Source organism: Papaver somniferum, chromosome 7 (assembly GCF_003573695.1).
Source record: "Papaver somniferum cultivar HN1 chromosome 7, ASM357369v1, whole genome shotgun sequence".
Taxonomy (NCBI): domain Eukaryota; kingdom Viridiplantae; phylum Streptophyta; class Magnoliopsida; order Ranunculales; family Papaveraceae; genus Papaver; species Papaver somniferum.
The window spans coordinates 9,151,996-9,177,425 of NC_039364.1; the positions used below are offsets into that span (position 1 = coordinate 9,151,996).

Here is a 25,430-nt window from a genome sequence, read left to right on the forward strand (position 1 = left end):
TAATTTGACCGAGACAATGATGGGAAGGCTTGAAATTGCTAATGCTGTTTCGTTGAATCCCTTTGCTGAATCCCTAATCAGTCGGAACACCGAAGAGGGCGAAAGTTTAGATTTTGACAACATTTTAACGGTCAACATCACTCGACTAATAGTCAGGATGTTTGATAAAATTAAAAGTGTCAGCTAACAGTTATGTAGCGGTCAAAGTTAGTCGAAGATCCTTTTACATCAACAACATGTTCCACGACCCAGATCCTAATTAGGCATTAAACATATGACTCTTATAAAAAAATCTCAAAATTTAAACACACGTCATGTGATGCACTGGGCGACATTTCTTGGCTACTTCGTTTTAGGAACTCCAAAGCTTTGAGTAATTCCGTGTTTGATCGTGGTTGATCAAGGGCATAATTGGGATTTAAAACTAGGAGTGGTTTGGAATTTTTTTTTACATACTTGTAGGTTACTGCTCTGTCTCGGTGCGGCTACGATGTGGTCGGGCCACATACTTCAAATATGTGACCTCTCTTTATATGATGACATGTCGCGTAAAGTAAGAAAAAATTTTATTACCTAACTGTTTTTCATTTTTCTTTCTATAACTTCCTATTTTTTTTCAAAAAATGAAACAGCTAAGAAGATTTGGAGGGGCAGGTTTTTTAGTTAAATAGGTGTCAGAAAATGAAGAGGGGCCACATACAAAAACGATGTGGCCCAACCACATCGTAGCCTTGCATTGGAGCGGGCTAGCTCGACTACCTATATTTTAAAAGATTCTAAGTTTGTGGTTGGCTTAAGCCAGTCGAAGCCATCATGCAGGTCTGCCCTGATGGTGGTAAACCATTGAACGTCGAATCCACGTTTGACATGGAGGAAAAAAGATTCATGCTCTATGATGATGACAACACGACGGGTTTTTCTCAAGGAAATGGGACTGATGTGTAGAAGCCTATATAAACACGCATGAAGATTGTCTTTTGATACATCTTTTATCAAGCTTATTATTCATCTACACAAAATATCTTTTATCTTTTCTTATTTCTCCTCTTTGATATCGTCTATTCGTATTGTGTTCATCTTTATCGTTCTAAATTTTCATGGCCAAAGATTTCCAGATGTTTTGTTCTTTGGGTCATAGCACTGTAATTCTTACTCTACACCAGTTGCATATCACTTAAAGTTCCAAAATACAAAAACAAAAACAAAAACAAAAACATCTAGGACCCGTGAAGTTTTACATGTCAGACAATATTTAGAGACAAGCTGCTAAAGGTTGAAATTAAATATGAAGTAAGCTCAAGACGAGCTCATAGAATTAGTGTGTTCACAAATACAGGGAGATGTATAATATATACACTTCCGAGGCAAAAATGTCTAGACTGACTTCTCAAGAAGGAATTCTCTGATTGTGTTAACCTGGAATTATTTAAATTTAGGATGCTGAAGCAAATTCTAACATTTCAAAAAGCAAATTCTACAATCTAAATGCACCTTTAACCTCATATATTCAGTAGATGAACTCTATAGTATATCCATTTCGAATTTCCATCTTACAACAAGATATCAAATTATCTACCCACATTACACAGTTAAAACGTTAAGTAAAATCTTAACAAGCTAAACTCGAACAGTTAAATCCTTATGTAGATAAGGATTTAACTGTTATGAAGATATCAAACAGGGTATATAGACAAAGAAAGTAGGTGGACAATCTGTAACAGTCTTACCTTAACTTAATTTGGTGCTGTATTAACATCCACAGTAGTATAAGATCTGATCATTGACTCCAATTAGCCCCTCCAGAAATTGAGCAATACTAACCTATGATCAACTTACGCCTGGACCAATAGCATACAACTTGAAAGAACAGTCAAACATTCTATAAAATGAACTGCAAAAAAATTTGAAATATGACTGAAACCAAACGGTTAAACACATCAAAAGGGAACAATAAGCAGTCTGCCATCTGACTGAAAATGCAACCTTCAGCAATTTACAGGGTTTGCATAAAAGACAATAAAACTTCCAACTTCCATACAGAAATGGGTGAGCGTCAATAAATAAAGCTCAACACTCTATTTCTGGCTGAATCTCAAGCTTCGGCTGTGAAGTGCATAGTTGATACGATATCAGCCAATTACGAAACATAAAAGATAAAGAACAAGGAAACCTGTATATCATTAGACTAATAGCCGAATTTTACATGCTCAAACATATGACATAAAATGGAGAGCAGAAACATCAGCTATCTTCACAGATCGACAGCAACTAAGACGACATCACAACCGGAGCAAATATCTAAAAAAGATGTAAGAGCCTTTATAAGTAGTAAATTATTGAATCTCACAGAAACGAGATTGAGTTTTCACATTCCCAGGCTCCAGTCAGAGTGCTCTATATGTAGTATATTTTTGCCCACAAATTACTAAGAGACCAGCCTAGCAAAAATATAGAAAACAGACACATATATTTCCAGTACTTCATAGTCTTCGTTTTCCAATATTCATTGTTACCAAAACCAACCACGTCTGGGAAGTATTCTTTTTCTGCATGCCCCACATAAGTTTTTGAGTTAAGCGACACTACGCTCTCCACAAAGACGGAACTCTCGACAGAGTAAGTCTCTAACTCCTTGAACTCGAGAATTCTACAAGTACCACGCTCATGCAAAACCAGATGAAAAGTAACATCAGTGCGTACAACTGATAGAATCTCACCATTCTTTAAAATCTGCAAGGGAGTAAAGTTCATAACAGGACTAACAAGTTGCTGCCTGCCAAATGTTAGAATTTTATTCCAACATTTACTCCCTCCGTAGTCTTTCGACTGCCAAACCTCAAAACCAACCTCAGCTTTATATTCAAGTAAGCAAAGAGTCCCCCCTATCACACACATTTGAGGTCTAAATCTTTCATTGAAACCCATGGGCAGCGGTATCTCTTTAAATATCTCCTTTTCCAAATCAAAAGAAATCATAACTTTCGAATCTTCGGCTACAACTGAGTCAGTCTTTGCAATCCAGTGAAGAGCTCCATCAAAAGTCAGTTGATGAGATCCGTTAACAGGCACCTGATTCACTATATCATTGCAAGAAAGATCATATGGGATGCGGTTCATTTTTCTCCAGCAATTAGATCCTAAAGTGAAGACCTGCACTTCACAATCATGTTCATCTTTGTACCCCACAAAGCTCACCACCTTGTAATCTTCCATCTTACAATCATAACCAAATCCGTATTTTATATAACTAATAATACTCGACGATTCAATTGGTCTCAGGGGTAATTTTCTATACTCTTTCGTACAGGGATTCCACAGAAAAACTTGCCCCATAAACATCGGCCTTATACAAACCAAACCATGACAATATCCCAACACTTCCATTTCAAGTGTCACCCTCTCAGACTTAAGAGGATCTTTCATAATAACAAGACCATTGGACACAGATGACAACGGATCATATCTTATCATATAGATATCATTATGAAAATTATAATACGAACTAAGCACCAAACCAAGCTTTTTCAATCCAAGAATATGATTTAAATGCTGTTTCACAAATCTAGGATCTGTCAATAACCTACAGCAGTATCTACTCACACACCTGTATCGCCCAATCGACTTTACGGGTAATCTAACAAGGATGTTTAATACGATATCATCATGGCAGTTATTCATCATTAACTGCATTTGAAAAAACAAATTAAAAATATCAAGGTTTGCATTTTATACACTAATTACACAAACATTAGCTTCGAAATATATATATTTAATAACACTTAAAACACAAATTAACTTGAAACCCATGATTATTTCATCTCTTATTGCATGATTTCAACATCAAATTCAGAAAAAATAAGATAAAAATGTGTTCTTAATCAGAGAGAATAGAGTACCTTTTATAGCCAAAAATTCACTGTACTTGCAGAAGAAGAAAAGGAATTCGAGAAGTGGAATCGAATCGAGATGGATTGAGATTAAGAAGATAAAGGGATTAAAATTTCAGAAAGATTGAAGAGAAATTTGTGAGAACGGAGATTTCTGAGGAGAAAGATATCTGAGAAGAAGAAAAATTTGGGAATAAAATTTGTGTGTGATTTTAGTTCATCGTATTGTTGCCATTGATGAAATTTATATTTCCAATGCCTTTTGAAGTGATGACACGTGCATATTTGATGCTTCGGTTTTTGTTCTGGGCCTAGGCCTTGATCAGAATTTTCTTGGAGCCCATAGTAAAATTTAGAATGATTTGTCAGGGAGGATGGTTTTTTTTGGGATCATGGTCTTATTAGGCCAACCTCCCTGTACTTATAAGGGATGTCCTAAATTTAGGTAAATACACATTTATCTTTTATTTTAATTTAAATTAAAACTAACCTAATAACCGTATAAATCTAATCATATACATCTAATCTAAATGAATCTATTAACCAAACTCAAAAAAAAATTGGAGAGGAATCGAAATTTTTTAGTTTTGAAAAAAAATATATTCTCTTCTTCTTCTCTCTTTCCTTGAAGATCCCCATTCGATTGAAAAACTCATCAATTGTTTTTAATTCGTTTTTTGATAGGGTAAATTGAGTAGAAATCATCAAATGATTGGGTAAATTGAGTAGAAATCATCAAAATATGGTTTAAATGGAAGTTAAAGTGGCACGTTCGGTTAGAAATAGTTTAAAAAAAAACAGTTTTGTAACCGCACATTCTGAAACCAAGAACACGAAGAACACTTCGGTTATCACGAATTTATTTTTTCGTAACCGAACTCCGAGTTCGGTTGGTTCGCAAAAAATAGTTTTAACCGAACTCCTCATTGAAAACCAATATATTGTGTTTCGTTGGTTCGCAAGAAATGGTTTTAACCGAACTCCTCATTTAAAACAAATATATTGTGTTCGGTTGGTTCGCAAAAAATTCTAAAACTAGTTAGTAACTGAACTCTACCCATAATACAAAAAAAAAAAAATGTAACCGAACTGTGTTATTTTTCCCAATATGTTGAGTTATGATTTAACCGAACTTTGCCTACTCTGTTCGGCTTGTTCGCAAAAAATCTTGACAAACCGAACTCTTCACTAATTCCATACATGTGGAGTTCGGTTAGATATGTTGTTGGGTTAAAGTTTGCGAACCAACCGAACATTACTCTGTAAATCCTATAAACAAAGTTCGGTAACATGTCAGTTTACCGAACAAATAAAACCTCCATTAAAGAGCGAGTTCGGTAACCTGCGTGTTTGGATGAAGTAACCGAAATACACTTTTAGATGAGCTCGGTAACTTGTTCTTCACATAAGGTAACCGAACAAGCCCAAATCTACTATAAAAATTTACAGCTTTTTGAAAATTTGGAGCAATTCAACCAACATTATCTAAGTTTGAAGCATACATGGGTACCCAAATACCCTTCCTCCGGTTGTGGTTGGTAAAATCCATCATTTTTCATGTTTTCATTCTTCATCTTCTATAACTTTACTCTCTCGATAATTCTACTTCTTTTAAAAAAAAAAACATCTGATTTTTTAATCTCACTAATTATCTTTAACTTAATCATCTCACTAATCATTACAATAACTATTATTAACACCAACTAATCATTACCCAAAATTAATCAGGAGGGTAATTTAGGTATTAATATAAATATCTAGATAACGGGTGACCTAGATTTACTTCTAATGTCTTTACCCAAAATAAAACCATGGTCCCCCCAAAAAAACCATGGTCCCCAAAAAATGGTTCAAAATTTAGGGAGAGCATAAAGCAGTCTGCTCGGAAGAGGGCCAGAGGCCGAGTTTCTTGGGGCCCATAGTTAAATCTGGGGGCGAGCATAAAGCAGTCTACTTGGCAGAGGCAGAGTTATGGGTAAGCATTTTATCAGCAATGCTAGACACACCGCGAATTCTCACTTCGCTTTGTCCCGAAAGGGCACCGAACAGCCACTGCGATGCGTGCTTTGCATTGGGATTAGTATCGGGCAGTAGTGGGCCCTACCACTGTGAGAGACGGTGTAAATTGCGGGGCTTTTCCCTCGGTCCACCAATAGTTATTGGCATTTTATCGGTGATGTAGATGTGGAAAATCCTACTAGTACATCCAACATATCTCAAACACATATATTATAAGCAAACAAGCAACAGACTCATAATAATACAAGATATACGTGGTTCGGCATGATTACCTACGCCCACGGGGGTGAAAGGATGATCTTATTATTCAACTCAAGGTAACAAGTGAAGATTCTTCCCAAGAATCTCTCTATTCTCTCCCAAGGTTCTTAGTATTCTCTCCACTCTTACTATCTTACTTGCCCTCTAGCTCTTTACAAGGTTCTTTATTTATAGGCTAACATGTTGATACAGCAAAATTACAGTGTGAGTCACGATGTATCTTCCTTGATGCAATTGTCGGGTGATGAGTGGTGTTCCTGCCGAGATATTTGGTCCGATCTTGATGAGTGTGGCTCCCGATACTCTTCATCCCGATGTTGGCTACTTGATGTTAGGTGGTCCAACGTCGTCATTCACCCTGGTCCGATGTTATTAGCTCACGACCCCATTTTGATCAGATTCTTCTTATCTTCTCCAGCTACCCTGTCAGAGCATTTATTACCCTAGTGTCCGACAGACATATCTCCATCACATCCGAGCTTCGCCTTTACACGTGTTTGTTTCTCGTGCTCTCGTGGGTATATATTTCTTTGCGCCTGACTTTAGGAAGATGATCTGGTACTACACCCCTTCTCTATTTTCGATGCTACGTTTCTTAAGATCGCTTCACATGGATCTGTGGTTTAGTTACACCTACATTTATGCCCCTTCTTTCACTCATGTGTCCGGCACGAGGGGAAGAAACTTCTTCGCCTCCCACGGCTCTGGCCATGCCGCATTTCCCTCCATGTAGTTCCCCACTAATGCTACCTTTATGACATGCTACCTTCTCTTCCGGTCGTAACCGCTCGCACTATAAATCCGACATATAAACCCTTAACTCTTCATCTGTCTCTTTTTTCAAGAACAAACATTCTATCCTTCCTTATCTCCACCGCTTTTCTTCCCTCGCTGTGTTATTCAGTTAATTTCGTCGCCGGCCTCCTCCGTAGAAACCCTAGTTTTCCTTGATCTTGGTACTACTTTCTTGTTGTTGTTGTTGCTGTTATTGGTGATTTCCGTCCTTCATTGTCTTCCTCGACCTCTCATTTTTCGATTCATGTTTCCTCTCAAGTTATTTGATGGCTTCTTCAACTCCTTCCATGACCGAAAAAAGGTGTGTGAGTTATATTTTTTCTGATGAAGATGGTGTTTATCTCGATTTCTTGTTTATTTTTGACAGTCCTTCTCATCATGATCATCGTGCTCTTAACTCTATCTTTTATGATGATTCCCCACCATTTTCATGTAGGAATGACAAGAAAGTTGCAAAGGACTTGACTGATGAGAAGTTCATCAACCAACTAAAAGATGACTACAACCTCCATGGTTATGACGTCAGCCTCTTATCGGGACAGAAAGTCACTCTGAAGAAGGAGGAGGTCGAGTATTTCTCTCACTCGGCCGAGATGACTATTATCACTAAGTGTCATCTCGATCTGGGGATACGTCTTCCACTGTATGACCCAAGTCATCCTTTCATTTATGAAGTCTTGTCTCAGATTCGTCCTTCTCGTGCCTTAGATCAGTGTAACGGTAATACCTATCTCATTATGGATGAATGGGAGAGGCAAGGAAAGGGTGAGTCTTCTCCGACCCCTTGGTCGACTTACTATCCTTCTCAAGAAAGTGAATATACATCTGCCAGCTTTGTCGGAAATTACTGTTGTGGGACTGCTACCAATGGTGATCTTGCGGGTTTCGCTGTCATCCCTCATCGGAACAAAGTTCCTACTGGTGGTTTTAAGAAGTTGTTGTTGTACGAGGATCCTGAAGGTGTCACGAACACTAACAAGCATGCCCGCCACACTAGTGATGTTGCCTGGGACCGAGTTCCTCTTGCTATTCGTGGCCCTATTTTGAGTGGCAATCTTCCACCTCCTCGATTTCCTGCTAAGCCTTATCCATTATGTGTAGTTAACTATGTATCAGATGAGTACATTCAAGATTCCTAAGACTCTTATTAAGAAGCTTGATTCTTTACAAAGGAAATTCTGGCGAGGTTATAAGTCAAACATAGGGCTAAATTTAATTGATCGGTAGAACATGAGTTTATCTAAATATTTAGGAGGTATAGAATTCATGTATCTGGAAATGTTAAATCATGCTCTTCTCAAAAAAATTGCTTCAAGAATAAGTCAAAATTCTAATCATTTATTGATCAGAATACTCAAAGCTAAGTATTTCAAGAAAGAAGAATTTTTACATGTTGTTGGGGAAAGAAACAACACCTCATGGACTTGGAAAGGTATTGAGCTTGGTCTTTCTATTCTTCAGCAACATTACAGCATGGAAGTTAATAATGGCAAACTTACCAAAATTTGGATTGATAAATGGATTATTGAGATTGATGTTAAAGGTGAGCCACCTCAACCATTTCATCTCCAATTTGAGTATGTCAGTGAGCTAATTTTGCCAGAATCCAATGATTGGAATATTCCTCTTCTTAATATGCTCTTCATTCCAGACATAGTGGAAAGGATCAAGAATATGCAGCTCTCTCATAATGAAGAAGATATAATTATACGGAATCCTAGACTAGATTTCATGTGTGCATATAATAAACTTACTTAGACTAGAGTTCAAAATCAAGTTGCTTTAAATGATGTGCCAATTCTTGTATGGAAATCCCTCTTGAAAATGAAGCTACCTCATCGTGTGAAACTCTTTATATGGAAGTGCTTGAAGAATATTGTGCCAACAAGAGTTAGATTATCTCAAGATTTTCAAGATATAGAAACTCATTGTGAGGTTTGTAAGTAGGAGGATAAAACTCTGTTTCACATGTTGGTTAGCTGCACTCATGCAAAGGCAGTTTGAAGATCTCTCAACATTAATATTGATCAGATTATCAACCATTGTCAGTCTGTCAAAAAATGGATCATATCATGGTTTCAAGATGTTCAAGATGTTGGGGGAGATGATGTTAACAACTGGAGAGCTTTATTAATGGTTGAGAGATGAATAATATGGAAGGAGAGGTGTGACTGTGTTTTTCAGGATAAAACCCTTAATCCTGTGAACACTGTCTCAGGATTCATTATCAACTGATTAGTTTTACCATCTCTTCTCAGAACAGATTAGATGATGTTTCAACTATTCCTACAGATGCTATATCTCCTTATTTACTATCTAGGAATACTTTAAGTTTGCATGATATTGATAATATCTTTAAACCCTTTGTTGATGCATCTTTTGACCAAGACTCTAACGAATGTGGTACTGGCATTGTCTTATATAATACTGCAGGTGCATGCGTCGGCTTCAAAGGATCTCATGCATCTGGAGTAACTGATGCAGAAGATGGAGAGTGTAAAGCTGTGCTCGAAGGACTGAGATGGGCAAAAGCAATGAAACTGGACATAATTTACCTACTAGTAGATGCGGAGATTGTCGTCAACTCTATTAATAATAATTCTCTTCTTGTGAGATGGGAGAATATAAAGATCATTCAGGAGATTAAACTTTTGCTAGATTCTGTTACTTTTTCTAAGATTTCACATGTTAGTAGAAATTTGAATTCTATAGCTGATTCCATTTCAAAGGTAGTCCGAAAAGATAAACTACTTATGGAGGAATTTAGTAATGATGCTACACAATTTGATACTTTTTTATCCAGGCTTTTAGACCCTGACAATTCTTAATAAATACTTTATTCTTTTATCAAAAAAAAAAACAAAAAAAAAATTGTTTTACGGTTGGGTTCGACCAAAAAAAAGCTAGCCGTAACTGATTTCCAGTTAGGTTCGTTCACAAAAGACCCAGTCGTAACTGTTTTATAGTTGAGTTCGACAAAAAAAAAAGACCTAGTCGTAACTGATTTACAGTTGGGTTTCGACCTAAAAAACCCAGTCATAACTGATTTATAGTTGGGTTTCGACCTAAAAAAAACCCAGCTGTAATTGGTTTAAAATGGGGTTTTCCTAATTTTACCTAGTTACTGTTAGGAGTTCATCATCACCTAACCGTAAATTTGTCTTACGGTTGGCTACGAAGGAAAAATCCAACTGTAAACCGCTCTGAAAAGCTAAAAGCCTTAATTTTTTTTTACTTACTTTCATCAATTTTGAGAAATAAAAAGAACATTGGTTGGTGATTTAAAATCTAGGGTTTTAGTTAGAAAAAATCTCCAAAGTCTCTCATTTTTTTCAACTTTTCTTCCCACCAAAATCACTTAATATGATTTTTTATCACTAATTATAGAAAAAATCTTATCAATCTAATTATTAGTTAATTAGATTATTAGCACTAATCACTTAAGAGTTGGTTAGTCATTACAAAATTATTTTAGATAAGGGGTTTTTGAAACTACTTATGGGTGATCCGTTCTTGTCCTATTAGGTGAAGCCCCTGTATTGGAATGTGATGCCCCAATAATAGGCTTCTTAAAAAAAAAATACTATATGGCACTGAATTTTGGGCCCCTTTAACTTCGAAAACCAATCAAACTTGGTAGTGCCAAACAGAAATTAAGAAAACAGAAGTCCAATATGGTAATTTGCATCTAGATTGAGAATGAATGCGGTTCTTTATCATGCACAACATGAGTTGTTAGAGTGATCCACATGCTTTCCTATTGAATTTACTTTGCACGTAATAAAAAGAGATTCAAAACTTTATCATCTTCTTGACGGGCACTTTGGTCGATTGCGGTTTAGGAAACCATAAATCCTTTTGGATCAAGTGAAAACAATGCCCACCATGAGAAATATGACTTTGTCAGAGCTACCTTCACATTCTTCACCCTTTCTAGTTTCAGTGGGGAGCCCCTTCAATGTTTGCTGGGTTCCGATGTGGCATAACCCATCGACTCCTTGTAATCAACCCTGTGTTATACAACGTTGAACCTCCCTTGATTTTATTGAACTTAATTTATGCACATTTCTTAATCAAACCATATGATAACCATCACCATCGATTTCAGCTTTACCCATGCTTACCGAAAAATAAAGCGCGGACAGATTTTCTACTGTATACAGATGGATACAGACCATATGAGACGATGGCTGTTGAAACTTCATCTATCCATTAAATGCAACATTTTCCTTCTCTTGTCACGTAGATATTCTGATTTTCCTGAAAAAGTAAGAACTTAAATGTCAAGCACCAGCATAACATAATGTAGCAGATCAACATGTAACCAACTGAAGTACTTCATAACTTCACAAAAATAGAAGATATGAGATCATAAGCAGAAAACCCCTGCAGTTATATCCAAAATAAATTACATCCCGAAGAAAATTGTAAGAGGTACCTTTATTAGTTAAGCGAAAGGGAAGCCATAGAGTTCTCTGTCACAGTGACGCATTCAGCAAAATCGGAATCCAAGACCAGTTTTCTATAAATTTTGTTGTTTGGATCATGTAAAATTAAATCCTCATCGACCTCCCATAGAGATTCATTGTTTTTGAAATTCCATATTAAGCATGAGTAGGTGCTACTAGTTAAAATACTCTCTTGGGCAATGGAGAAACTTTTAGCCCATGATTCTTTTACTCCATATTCCTGCATCATCCATATATCAACTCGGACATTAAAAACATGGAAAAATAAACATAGGCAGCCTCCAAATTCTCTCACCAGTATACCGAACATATTTTCTTCCAAAGGTTCTTCTAGATATGGCATAGGTTCTTCTGGTAGTGCCACCTCCTGGAATATTTCATTGGCAACATTAAAACATATCAGTTTAATGGAGCCTTGTTCTAAGGTAGCCGCAAGCCAATGAAGACCCCCTTTAAAGAAAGCTCCACAACATGATCCCTGGTAAAGATAGTAAGGTATGCTTTGGGTGCTTTTCCATAAATTTAATCCTAATGCATAAACATCAACATCAGAACACTTTGAAGTGCTGTTGTGAACAAGCCGTACCAACTTGTAATCGTTAGTCCTGTAATCATAATCAAATCTAAACGTCATAGTGGTTTACTTCTCGTGCCATGGGTATTTTCTGGCACCCTTTCGTTGTCGAGTTCCAGAAATAGGACTCTTCACAACTACTTTTAGTAGTACGTATGCAACCGACGCCATGAATCCAATACAGACACTCAACTTCATCAAAATTGCAAAATGTGAAAAGGTAATCCATCCGATTAACTCTATGATGAGAGTCACAGATTGTTGTTGATGCTGTTGACAACGGCAATAAAGATGAAAATGACTCATAATCTATCGAATACTTTTTGTTGCGTTTAGCTTCATATATCATATAAGTAGCGTCGAAGTTGCAAAGCTCATGGTGCATACCTTGAAAACTACGGCTATCAAATAATGCACAGAAAGACTTGTTTACGCACCTAAATCGCAAAAGAGACTTCTTGGGCAGCCTTAAGAAAATATCTTCCAGAATCTCTTCTGGAAGGTTTGACATTGTTGCAATGGCCTCTCTTCTTCGTCAACTTCGTGTTATATGAGAGGACGAGGAGGAAAAGAAAAGATCGAGAATCGTGGTTTCAACTTTAAGTAAGTTTGTAAAACCCTACCCTAACAAAAAAAATAAAAAAAAAAATATTCCAGTATATCCGTCAGGCATAAATTGAGCCATCTCACTAAACCCGCCTTTAGCTCTTACTGGACTAGGACCATATACACCCTGACTCGGTGTATTACGGGCTGTTGGGTGCAGTAAAACTTCAAAAAAATAATGATCATGATTCATGAGTAAGAAAAAAACAAATACTGCTAATAAAATTTCTGGCCATTCTGATCACATTTCTGGCACTCTCATTCTAAAGATAATATGCTTCATCAGCTGGAATAATGAATGACAGATGCTTTTTTTGAAAAATTATGGAAAGCACGTCTTACGACTTCAAAAATATATTTGAGAGATGGCCAGGAGTGTACTGCATGTGTGCACGTTCTCTTTCCCTTTATGGTAGGATCGTGTCTTGAGTAGAGTAATATTTTATATTTAGATAATGTTTTAGTAGTACAACATTAGCGGGAAGATCAACCATGAATTACGCACAAAAAAGTCTAAGCAGATCAGCAAATAAACCTTAGATTTGTAAAGCTTTTTCAGATTTATCCGACCTAAACTTATGCTGGTACAGATTTGATCTTCTTATCTCTAACTTAGCACAATTTTATCTTTGTCCCTGGTTTTTCCTTCATGTTTTTTGTTTTGATTTTTTTGTTGCAGTGATGGTGAACATCCCAGAGGAAGTAATGTTGGATATCTGTGTTAGGTTGCCCGTTAAATCAGTTGGAAGATTCAGGTGTGTAAACAAATTTTGGTACAAGTTATTGAATGATCATGAGTTTGTTCAAAAGCACCTAGATCACGCTACTGAAATCAACAGATTAAGTCTTTTGCTTCATCATTCTTTTAATCTGGAAACTATTCAGGAAGAAGTCAAAACCATAGATTATAATCCATCATTATCTACATGTACTGGTTGTTTTAATATTACAAATCTCCCATTTGTAGCGCTTGAGCTTCTTGGGCATTGTAATGGTTTGGTTTTCCTAAGTCCTTGTGACTTACCAGATCTTTACCTTTGGAACCCATCCACCAAGGAATATAAACATTTACCGGAAGCACCGCTAGATCCAGCACTTACAACTCTACATTTTTACGATGACTGTTTTGATATCCAATTTATAGAAGGTGGGTTTGGTTATGATTACAATATTGAGGAGTTCAAAGTGGTATTACTTATCAAACATAGCTATAAATCTGGGTCTGAACTTCACGAGGAGTCTGCAGTTCGCCTCTACACATTAGGATCAGATACTTGGATATCGCTGGAGAGCATTCCTTACACCGTTTGTCGTCCACCTGGAGTAGCTCAGGTGCCCGTTAATGGAGTTATTTATTGGGAAGCAGATCACGAGTACGTGGGATCTGAAAAAAGCGTAAGAGTTATTCTTTCTTTTGATTTTGAGAAAGAAATATTCCAAGAGATGCCATGGCCTGACTTGTTAGGTGAAGAGTACAGAACAAGTCTATGTGTATTGGCAAGGTCTCTTTGCATATGCGGGTTTGATCCTAACAGTGGTGTTGAGGTTTGGGAGTTGAAGGAATGTGAAGTGAAAAAGTCTTGGAATCAGCTTTTTACCATTGATGTGGAAAAATATTTTGGGGTGGTTAAAGATTTTGTGCCCTTACAATCTTTAAAGAATGGTGAGTTTCTATTTGGATTTGATACCGATGTTGGTTTTCATGTCCATCAGTTTGACCCAGAAAATGAAACTTCTAGACCTCTTGTTGTGTATGAGAATTCAGAGGCATGCTCTTCAAAAACGAGAGTCTATATTAAGAGTTTAGTTTCACTGAAATCATATGATGCCGATGATTACAACAGCAACGATACAAACAGTGATGATGGCGATAATGTGGAAGATGATATATTGTGAACTGAGAAATGAAAATGATTTTGCACTTCAGTTCTTTGGATCAAGTAAGCTAAGAAGTAGTTTATGTATGAATGATATGAATGTGTACAATCAATTTTAGTCCTCTGTTAAGTATACAATTTCTTTTTCAGTTGTGGTGCACAAATGCAAATGAGTCACAGGTGGTGTCACCTGTGTAAGACTATCTATGATTGGCCTTATATTTTATATGATGCGTCTGTATAAAATGCACAGCACTTGCACATTAGTGGCAACATGGTGCGTCTTCGACCATATATCTCCCAAACGATTACCCTATATCTCCCAAATGATTAGCCCAACCAGGATACCTGTAAGAAAGCAAATACAAAGACGTAGAGTCCATATTTTGACTACTACTGCAACATATTAGGAAGGGATCATACTAACATATTTGGTGTCATCATTTCCCAAGTCACTATTAAATACGACTACCCTACCTTAGTATTGCCAGTTCAGGATAAAACCCCCATAATTCCTTAATGAAATTTTCCCAAATTTTACATGTCCCTATGAAGTAATTTCAGATTAGACACCTTAGATATGAATCCACTTCTACTAGTAGAAGTGGATGCATGTACAACCGTTATATGTACATTGACAAGTATTTTACATTACGTCTGTTACATTACCAGGTTGCTAAAAATTTAGGGAGGAGATTGAAATGCTGAAAATGACAGCAAAAAATTTAGGGAGGAGATTGAAATCAATGGAAAGTGAACTTCACCGTATAACAAGGATGCTGGATGCTTCCCATTTTGAACCAACAGAAAAGCCCTCACACTCTGATCCCTATAACAGTAAAGATTGAGGAATTTCTTAAGCTACCTTCCAAAAGAATTTCTTCTGCCCTCAAACTCTGATTCACCTGAACCGAGGCATCAGGCTGGGAATGCCTTCTTCCCCAATTCATACCTGAACAGTTGCAAATTGATTATGCAGTTTTAATTTCTTAGGTTACTACACACAAGGGTTTACACATCAAACATTTTCTGAGACACAATCAATACTAATATCATCCAAGTCTTTGACATGGTAATTCCATTTACACATAGATGAGAAGAAATAAGTTGTCATATGGAAAAGCCTCATATAGCTCCTTCCATTGTGAAATAAAGCCAAATTCGACGCGAACATTGTAGATGCTCTAATGCCCTTCTATAAAGTTAAGATATTTGGCGGCTATTCTAGTCAAGCAAGTCAGATACTAGGTTTGAGAACTGAGATAGCAGGCTAGTTTTTCTTTTCATTACACTGGAAGAGTTACCAGCAAGATGAATCACCCTCCATGTATATCATGTAAGCATAAAAGTGTGTCTGAGCATAGGTGTTTGTGTGCAGGTAAACCTCATAAAACATTAAGCGCAACATATGGATACACACCGTATGAGTAGATGGCTTCTGAAACTTCATCTGTAATATAGATCTTCTAAGTTGTCCTGACTCCTGAGAGACAATGTAATTGTCAAGCACCGGCATTACAAATTGCAGCCATAAGCAACATTTAGCAAAACCAAAAATAATGAATTGGAAACTCCTAAGGTTATATCCAAAACAAATCACATCTTGAAGAAAATTGTAATAAATTTCCTACTTCCAACCGAAGCACAACAGTAACAAAGAAGCCCTAAAATCTTATCAAATAAACCCCAACCAAAAGATTTAGGGAAAAATTAATAAATCATGAAATCAAGAGATACAAAGCTACAAACCTAAAGAAAAAATTTATCAAGAAGCATTGTTTCTTTAATAAAATGGGGAACCCACTCTAAAATGTTCGGACAGCTACAGACCAGGAAATAAATACACATAGATCTGTCGACTTGCATGATCTTCACCATAATGACATGGTTTAAAGTCCCCCAAAACTGCCCTGTTGGGATTACAGTCTACAGAACACATAGTAAAAGCAAAAATACGCACACTAAATTTTCTTATAAGACTGCATGATGTGGTCCTTTGTCCTAATTAGGGGAAACTTTATGTGCCTTCAAGAATATATGACACTGATTTTTCCCTTTAGCCAAATTAACTGTAAGAAACAACTCAAATTGGTAGTACAGAACAGGAATTAAGAAAACAGAGCGCTAATTTGCATCTAACAGGGAATCAATGCCGGACCAGTTTGAAAGAACATGAGTAATATGAAGTTCTTTTGCAGCTTATGCAATATCATGCACATCATCAATCATTAGAGTGATACACATGCTTTCCAGTTGGATTTACTTAACAAAAAATAAAAAGAAATTTGAATCTTTACTATTGAGATTTTTATCATCTCTTTGACGGACACCCATCTCCTCCGCCTCACTATCTCACACTTTTCCTTCCTCCTCCACCACCTCTGCTAGTACCTTATCTTCGTCTTGTAGTTGGCGCTGCAGTTGGTCGGTCATATGTTGGTTTTCTGACTTCATATTAAAGCTGTGACACAAAAAGGGTAACATTGGTTGCATAAGCTATTGTAAACTTCTGATATTGGGAGTTCTATACATCAGATGTTAGATAAAAGGAGATTATAATTTGTAAAAACATAGGAAGATACAAAATATAAATGTATGCCAGGCCAGGCCCAAGTGAACTCATCTCTTTCTGTATGAGTTAGCTAAGGTTGTGCATTTAAGGAAGTGCTCAAAATATCGAAAACAATAATTTCGTCGTAAGGAAGCCAACCAATTTTAGAAAAACTATATATGCTCACGAATTTGAACCCAATCTAGAGAAGTTATTGTTATCAATTGATCGACCAAATATACCATCAACAGTAAAATCCAATCTTGCTTTCCTCTTTATAACATTCAGTGGTTGTTTATAAGCTTGGTTTTAATCAAAGTTCTCTCTTCTTTAAGTCTTCATCAATAGTGAATTATTTCTAAACAGGCCAAGCAAAAGCAAAGATACCTAATGCACAGGAAATTGACTTATCATGAATACTAATTAGAAAACAACTACACATTTATACAAGCAATCCAGATTTATTTAGGAAATGTATTTGTGACTAACCAGAGTAAAATTCCCATAATTTACTATAGCACATTGAGTGTGTCTGTAGTTTAAAATTTCAGATATTTCATGTTAAGTTGTACGTGATATTGTTAGTTTTTGCCAACATCAGTCACAATGAAAAAGCACGGTTCACACAACTTAAATCTCGGCTATTGATTTGAATTGGCATGAAAGTTGTAGATCAATCCAATTGCAAACTACGTACCTGTACTCAAAAAAAAGAAGCCCTCCAATGATCCAATTGCATCCATCATTGTACGACCCTTTACCTATGTCACCACACAAGAATAAGTCTCTACAAACCAAGCCGTGTATAAGGAAATTTATGGTTAGGTGAATAACCATACAATTGAGGGGAAATTGTTGAATGCAATTTCGCGGCAGGAACTTGAATTCTGTTCTTCTATAACTCAACATTAAGAAGATACCTTCATTCCGCCCAATAATACAAACATTCATATTAGGAGGTACATAGTGAAAACCAGATCTGCTCTTTCGGAGGACACACATGAATGGTTCCTGTGGACTGTCGAGTATAGGTAAAACAATAAAATTCAAATAAGAACTGAATCAAATGCAGTCTAAAACAAATCACATTTTAAGCAAAATTATAAAGAGCAAAATAAACACAGCAGATCAACTTAGACGGAAAACCATAAGCTAGAAAGAGGAGTCCATAAAAAACTCTTTGAAAGTGCTTACCCAAATTAAATCTAGAGATGGAAGAGCAATTCAGGGGAGGAAAATCACAAAAATCATGGATGGAAAAACAATAAAATCCTAATTTCTGAACCTAAAGAGTAAAATACTTGCAAAACAAAAATAAACCGTATTATCTCTTGATAGATCTAGCAAAAAACGGTATATCTGGATCATTAGTCTCAGGATCCAAACACTGAGGAAGGTTTGATTGAGTTTTGAGAGGAGATACCATTGCAAAGATGATGATCATTATTTTTCCACCAGGTTTTCCATACTAAACGGTAATTCCGTTTACAATCCATTTGTTTTGTGTTCTTCGCTACCAGATCCGAATATATTAGACAACCTAGAAGAGACTCAAGAGTGAGTTTACAGTGTACCACTGATTCACTAAAAGAGATCGAGGTGAGACTTGTTTAACAAAGAAATTCATAAAAGTAAAGGATACCACTGATTCACTACCCTCTTTGTGGTGTTTGTGTGGTCTTGTCAAGTTTTTATGGGAAATGCCAAAAGCTGCAAAGTAGGTGCAGCATTAGATACTGCTACACATGGGAGGAGGAAGACCAGCTAATAGGTTATTATCACCTATGGTATACCTTTAAGGCTTTAGCAATGGTCAAGACCCCTTTGACTTGTCTTGTCTTGTCAACTTTATTGGAACTGTTTTATCAATTTGGCACTTTGGGCTGAAAATCATTTTATTCGGAAAACGCTTTTTTAACCCGAAAATTGATGTGGTGTACGGGACTTTGAGAAATTTCTTTGGAAAAAAACACGTGCTAATTGAATGTTTGTCCCTATTTTTGATTGTCTATATAAATAGTGAAAACAATAGGGAGACCCATTCTTACACATTTTTCTACTGTGAAACCCATCCTCACAAAATTTTACGGGCGCACCCAAAAGCGGCCAACAAATTATTTGCAGGCCCAGAGTTTTCAAAATTCGTTTATTTTCTTTTTTATTTCCCAGTTTAGCCTCACTTTCAGTTTCAGTATATCCTGCTTATTTTCGAGAGATTGATTATCGAGAATTGTCCTTGATTAGGGAGATTCAATTTACTCAGCAAACTTTAGCCTCACTTGTCCTTGATTACCGAGATTCAATTTACTCAGCAAAGCTTCAGGTTCGTTCGTTTTTATTCCAATCTTGATTCTGATTTTTGTTTAATCTTGATTCGATTCTATGTTTTAGTTTCGGTAAGATTATGATCTATTGTTTTAGGTTTCTGAAGCTTAATTTAGTTTTTCGAATCGTTTTTTAGATCTTTTAAGCTTGTTTTTGAATTTTTGTTTATTTTCTAGGTTTTGAATTTGTTAACATCAATGTAGATCTTTTCGATTAAATTTTTTTGTTTCGATTTCATGTTCTGATGTTGATATACCAATTTACTAGGTTTTGCTTCTGTTCTGTTGGATTTTTTATTTGATTTGTTTTTCCATTCTTATTTTTGATCTGTTATCTGTTATTGATTTTGATATCCTGTTGATTTCTCATCTGATTATGGTTAACGTAGATTGTTTGTTTTTGTTGATTTTATCTTTTAATTTTGAGTAGAATTTTTGTGAAGCAATATGCATGATAGATATGTTTGGTTTTTTCTCTTTTGTGTTTTGCAGGGTGAAAATGCCTGTTGGTAGTGCACTAGCTGTAATTCACTACTTCAGTGAATTCTTAGCACATCCTGTTGATGTCAACACAGCTTTGGAGTCTTTGAAGACAGTCGTTTGCCAGAAGTGGACTCGTTTATTACCGCATCATGTCATATTTTCCTTTAATGATGGAAGCAAGTTTGTGCGAGTTGATTATGATATTATGCTTCAATGTTTTGTATCTCGTTGCCACTGTAAAGGTCATAAGAGCTTTGATTTACTTATCGAAGTTGGCTGTAATTCTTCCAGAAGTCGTAGTAGAGCTTCAAGTACTCGTGTAATAGAACCTGAACCCGAACAAGCTATGATGAATTTCCTTGAAGATGGTTATGTGCCTGTTAACAAGGTTCTTAGGACTGAAGGTTGGGATAAATTACTTGGTGAAGTTGGTAAAGTGTTTTTAGAGGTGTAGTAGAGGTATGTATCGTAGTGAAGAAATACGAGTTAAAAGATGGGGGTGTTCTTGTATATAAAAAGAATGAACCTAGCAGGTTCTATGCAAAATGCTCAAAAGAAAATTGCCCTTGGGAGTATAAGATTTGTGTTGTTGATGTTGAAAACAGGATGCTTAAGGTTAAGAAATATGAGAGCAGTCATACCTGTGGTGTTGGAACTAAAAGGCTTTTCCACAGGATCAACAGTAAATTTGTTTCTAGTCTGATCAAGGATGAAATCCGAAGTGATCCGAGTTTCAAAGCATCTGATTTGGCAAAGTTTTTCAAAACTAGCTACGGGATCAATGTGAAATACTACCAAGCTTACAACGGAAGAGAGAAAGTGTATGAGGATATATTTGGTGATGAAGCCATGTCGTATTCGCATCTTTCATGGTATGTAGATTCCATTCGCAGCACAAATCCTGGGAGTTGGATTGATTTTCAAGTTCAAACGGATGAACCTGAAGCGAACGAGGATAGTTCAGATGAATTGGAAGATGAGGCACCTTCAAATAAGTTTGTGCGTCTTTTTATTGCTTTCGAGGCATGCATCCATGGTTACCGTTACCTTCGCCCCATAGTTTATGTCGATGCTACCTTTCTTACAGGGACATATAGAGGATGCCTCATGGCTGCAACCGCTATCAATGCTGAAAATGGTAATTTTTCTGATAATGCATCCTTTTTATATTTGTGCATAATGTCTCATGCATTATTTATTTTTGCTTCATAATGTCTTATGCATTATTGTTTTCACTTTTCTGGTTATGCATCACTTCTGTTTTACATGCATAAGACATTATACATTTTTTGTTTTAGGTGCATATTGTCTTATGCATTATGGTTTTCACTTATTGATTTTATGCATCCTTTTTATGCACATGCATAATGTCTTATGCATCATTTAGTTTAGATGCATAAGACATTATGCATTATTTGTTTTCACTTTTCTGGTTATGCATCATTTTTGTTTTAGATGCATAAGACATTATACATTTTTTGTTTTAGGTGCATAATGTCTTATGCACTATGGTTTTCACTTATTGATTTTATGCACATGCATAATGTCTTATGCATCATTTAGTTTAGATTCATAAGACATTATACATTTTTTGTTTTAGGTGCATAATGTCTTATGCATTATGGTTTTCACTTATTGATTTTATGCATCCTTTTTATGCACATGCATAATGTCTTATGCATCATTTAGTTTAGATGCATAAGACATTATGCATTATTTGTTTTCACTTTTCTGGTTATGCATCATTTCTGTTTAGATGCATAAGACATTATACATTTTTTGTTTTAGGTGCATAATGTCTTATGCATTATGGTTTTCACTTATTGATTTTATGCACATGCATAATGTCTTATGCATCATTTAGTTTAGATGCATAAAACATTATGAATTATTTGTTTTCACTTTTCTGGTTATGCATCATTTATGTTTTAGATGCATAAGACATTATACATTTTTTGTTTTAGGTGCATAATGTCTTATGCATTATTTAGTTTAGATGCATGAGCCATTATGCATTTTTTTAGTGCACATACTTCATGTAGACGCTGGCTTGATTTTATATTTTTTTCTGTGCGGGCTTCTTCCCACTAGCCATGGCCCTGGTACCTGGTGAAGATAATGATAACTAAGAATGGTTCATGAGGAATTTGAGTAATGTTCTTGATCATGATCAAAGGCCAATCACATTTTTATCTGATCGTGAAGAAGGATTAAAGAGAGCGATTCCATTTTACTTTCCTGGAGCCTTCCATAGTTTCTGCTATTATCATCTTAAGATGAACTTACCTATTAATGCATCTGACAAAAGGTATGGTGCCGTTATTGATTCATTTCAAGCTGCTGCTTATGCTCTTAGTCCCGAAGGTTTCAAACTGCCATCGCTACTATTAGGGGTCTTGGTTGTGGTTGGGCTGCCGACTATATTGAAGATATCCCTCTAGAGAAGTGGTAAAATGCCTTTTTCTAGGATTGTAGGTATGGTAGGACATCTTCTACTCTTGTTGAATCCTTCAATAGTTGGATGAAGGTACACAAGAAGCTCCCTTCAAATGCTCTTCTGGATCAGATAAGGAAGGATGTGATGAGTATGATGTCAGAAAGGCGGAATACGGGTAATAGTTTCATAACAATTCTCACACCGAAGAATGAAAATAAGATGAATGCTCTTATTGATGGGGGTTTAACCTGGCTGGTTATACAGTCTGATACTCATGTTTATGAAGTGGAAGGAGGGGACAGTTCTCATAGTGTTAACCTTGAGGCAAGGACATGTACCTGTCAGAGGTGGCGCGTCTATGTGTTTCCATGTGTGCATGCTTTCGCATCAATAACAATGTCTGATTCTAATCCATATGATTTTGTTGAACCTTATTTCACTACTTCATACTTCAATAATGCCTACAGTCATGCAATTCATCCTATTCCGAACTATAACAGGCCTGAAGTTTATGAAGGTAATGATATTATCGATGTACCTGATGTTAGGAGGCCACCAGGGAGACCACAAGATAATAGGAATTTGAGCAGATATGTGAAGCCGCCCAGGAGAGCTATTCGATGTGATAATTTTTTTGAGCTTGGTCATCATAACAAGCAAACATGTACAAATCCTACCTGTTACAAGAAGCCGCCGAAGCAGCCTAAGGGAAGTTAAATAAGAGCAATTATCTTGTTTGTTTCTTCAGACTATTACTTTTATGTTTGAACCTTATTCATTTTTCTTTCATTAGTTTCTGTATTAGTTTTTATGAACAAGTATTTTTTTTTTACTTAGTTTCTTTTTTGTATTGGTTTTATGAAAAATACTTTTTTTTTTCACTGTGTGTTTTTCTGCTTCTATCAGATAATGTTTTCATTTTTATTCTTAAATGCATAATGGATTATGCTGTAGTTTTTGATGATGCATAACTGCATTAGTTTTTATGATGCATAACGTATTATGCGTTATTGTTTTGAAGATGCATAATCTCTTATGCATTGTTTTTCGACGATGCACGATCTGTTATGCATTTATTCTTTTAAAGATGGCGTCATAACGACTCATGCAAATGTGGTTCCTTCATGCATCTGCATCTGCATAACAAGTCATGCGTTTGCATTTAGTTTATTAGGAATCACATGTTATTCAGGTTTATTTTGTTGCATAACTTGTTATTTAGATGTTTATATGTAACTTGTTGTTCCTTCATTTTCCTTGTAATATTTATATCATAGTACAGTTAAATGAAATAAGATTGCAGCAAATAGAAGCAGTGAAACCAGCATTGATATATAATAAATATATACATAAACATCGACAAGATAACATAAGTTGTTCTGACAAGAACTACTGAATAAAGTTAAGTTTTCATACCAACACATTACACATAACTACTGACTGCAGTTAAGCTTCACACTAACTACTTTCCCATTAGTTTTCACTCCCAAGTTAAATTTCTCAACCTACCAACAACACACAGGTTGTTAAAACAAAGTTATGTTTGAGCCTTTCTATTATGCGAAGCTTCATCACATTGACGCGCAGCTTCATCACATTGACGCGCAACATCATCCCAGATGTCTTCATTGGCATATATCGCCCAACTGTTTCCAAGATCCGTCAGCATTTTCAATACCAGACTTACTCTTTTCTTGTTGGCTTTTTCTACTGCATCTTCTTTTCCCAACTTCAGCCATTTGTCCCTAACTTGAGACTTCATGCTCATCTTCATATAATATCATACAAATATGAGGCAGTCGGGGTGATGACCTTTTTCAGGAACAATCTTGGTAAAAATATCCCTGTATACAAGCGGTTCCCGCTTTATATCCACGATTTGTGGTGATAGATTCAGTTCATCATATCTTTGGATCAAATACGGCATACAAGCCTTTGCCATTATGAGAGCTTGTTTCTTGCAGTTAGATTTATAGCCTTCAACACTGTTATAGTAGTTCCACTCACCCTTTGAAAAGTCATACTCTAACAATGTCCAATGTGTACCAGCAGGGTTTTCCTTTGTCATATACTTCATTGGAATGAACATTCTATCAACTTCAATAGGGAGATTCAAGATGAATTCTCCAACAAATTTGGAAATCCCATCTTTCTCCTTTGTTTTAACAAAGAACTGCAAAAGAAATATTTTTTTGGAAAAAAAAGTTATTGGATGCAATTGAAAGGGTGCACGACAGGTGTAGAAAACAATGTTGAATAACTTGTTATGAAGTTCAATCTAGTTGCATAATATTTTATGCTGAAGTAATTATATGGGCATATGATAATATGCAGGAATGACTTGTTATGTAGCAAAATGATTTTATTTTCTTGACTTGCCCAAGCATCTGGCGTCATGAATGCAGACTCCGCATACCTATGTTCAACACTATCAACCATCTTTTCATTTTCCCGCTTCCTGAACAACCTATAGCTGTAGTAGCGTACTACTTGGTCTTCTAAGTATTCGTTGTTCATTAGATGCCTTATTATATCTCCGTGATTCCGAATATCCCACAAGTACGGTCTTCTCCTTCTCTGATACTCCAAGCCGAATTTCTGCAGATGACATAAGACATAATTGGTGAGATGTTTTATTAAAGTGACATGCTGCAGAACCATAAACTAGAGGGTTGTGTTATGCATGGTTTTTTTTTTAAGCATAACTTGTTATGCATTTATTTCATAAGAAGCATAACCTGTAACGCATTGATTTCTTAAACAAGCATAATAAATATAACAACATTTTTTGCATAACTGAACATGCATTAAAAATTGGAGCTGCATAACATGTGATGTAGATATTTTAAACAATGCATAACTAACCATGCATTAAACATTGGGAGTTGCATGACATATTATGCAAACAAGCATGAAGGTAATTTTGATGTACTTACAGGCTGTTGGCATTCTCAAAGTATGTCTCCAGTACTTCCATCATGGCTGGTTCTACTGTATCCTTGTAATCGTGAAAGCATTCCATTGTTTCCAGCGGAGGCAATTTTCTGAACGGCAAGCCAGCAGACGTACGGGGATTTTCTTCTTCAACTTTATTCTCATCAGGCTTGTCTTTTTGTTTCTTCTGCTTCCTTAACTCACAATCTTTGA

The 25,430-nt window shown here is 36.1% G+C and overlaps 4 protein-coding genes across 11 annotated transcripts; 1 reads left to right on the top strand and 3 right to left on the bottom strand.

Moving 5' to 3' along the window:
* Positions 1-2,154: 2,154 nt before the first annotated feature.
* LOC113295286 (F-box/kelch-repeat protein At3g06240-like) lies at positions 2,155-4,097 on the bottom strand. Its single transcript, XM_026543634.1, has 2 exons — positions 3,897-4,097; positions 2,155-3,684 (listed from the first exon to the last, which is right to left on the bottom strand). Exon 2 carries the CDS (start codon positions 3,679-3,681, stop codon positions 2,395-2,397), a length of 1,287 nt encoding a protein of 428 aa, XP_026399419.1. The 5' UTR covers positions 3,682-3,684; positions 3,897-4,097; the 3' UTR covers positions 2,155-2,394.
* A 7,308-nt stretch (positions 4,098-11,405) lies between these two features.
* On the bottom strand, positions 11,406-12,065 carry LOC113294029 (F-box/kelch-repeat protein At3g06240-like). The gene has a single exon (XM_026542458.1). The coding sequence runs from the start codon at positions 12,063-12,065 to the stop codon at positions 11,406-11,408; it is 660 nt and encodes a 219-aa protein (XP_026398243.1).
* A 1,227-nt stretch (positions 12,066-13,292) lies between these two features.
* Positions 13,293-14,507, top strand: LOC113294030 (F-box/kelch-repeat protein At3g06240-like). The gene has a single exon (XM_026542459.1). It carries the CDS (start codon positions 13,293-13,295, stop codon positions 14,505-14,507), a length of 1,215 nt encoding a protein of 404 aa, XP_026398244.1.
* Positions 14,508-14,706: 199 nt separating this feature from the next.
* On the bottom strand, positions 14,707-18,768 carry LOC113295291. 8 transcript variants are annotated; one of them, XR_003332801.1, is made up of 6 exons: positions 18,463-18,768; positions 17,879-18,057; positions 17,737-17,800; positions 16,786-16,949; positions 15,909-15,971; positions 14,707-15,317 (listed from the first exon to the last, which is right to left on the bottom strand). XR_003332801.1 is itself a non-coding variant. In XM_026543644.1 (5 exons), exons 2-5 carry the CDS (start codon positions 18,039-18,041, stop codon positions 15,789-15,791), a joined length of 480 nt encoding a protein of 159 aa, XP_026399429.1. In that variant the 5' UTR covers positions 18,042-18,057; positions 18,463-18,768; the 3' UTR covers positions 15,504-15,788. The 8 variants fall into 8 exon arrangements, 6 of the variants coding, with proteins under 6 accessions (XP_026399429.1, XP_026399428.1, XP_026399425.1 ...); XR_003332800.1 differs by having other exon boundaries at positions 14,707-15,440; XM_026543644.1 differs by lacking the exon at positions 14,707-15,317 and having other exon boundaries at positions 15,504-15,971; positions 16,880-16,949.
* Positions 18,769-25,430: the final 6,662 nt, after the last annotated feature.

Bases quoted from the DNA above. Each gene is read 5' to 3' on its own strand.
- LOC113295286 (XM_026543634.1), bottom strand. From the start codon at position 3,681: ATGATGAATAACTGCCATGATGATATCGTATTAAACATCCTTGTTAGA.
- LOC113294029 (XM_026542458.1), bottom strand. From the start codon at position 12,065: ATGACGTTTAGATTTGATTATGATTACAGGACTAACGATTACAAGTTG.
- LOC113294030 (XM_026542459.1), top strand. From the start codon at position 13,293: ATGGTGAACATCCCAGAGGAAGTAATGTTGGATATCTGTGTTAGGTTG.
- LOC113295291 (XM_026543639.1), bottom strand. From the start codon at position 18,483: ATGATCATCATCTTTGCAATGGTATCTCCTCTCAAAACTCAATCAAAC. The intron at 16,950-17,736 runs GTACGTAGTTTG...TTTGTGTCACAG, and splicing joins CTTCTTTTTTTTGAGTACAG to CTTTAATATGAAGTCAGAAA. The intron at 15,972-16,879 runs GTACTAGCAGAG...ATTGTCTCTCAG, and splicing joins AACTACAAGACGAAGATAAG to GAGTCAGGACAACTTAGAAG.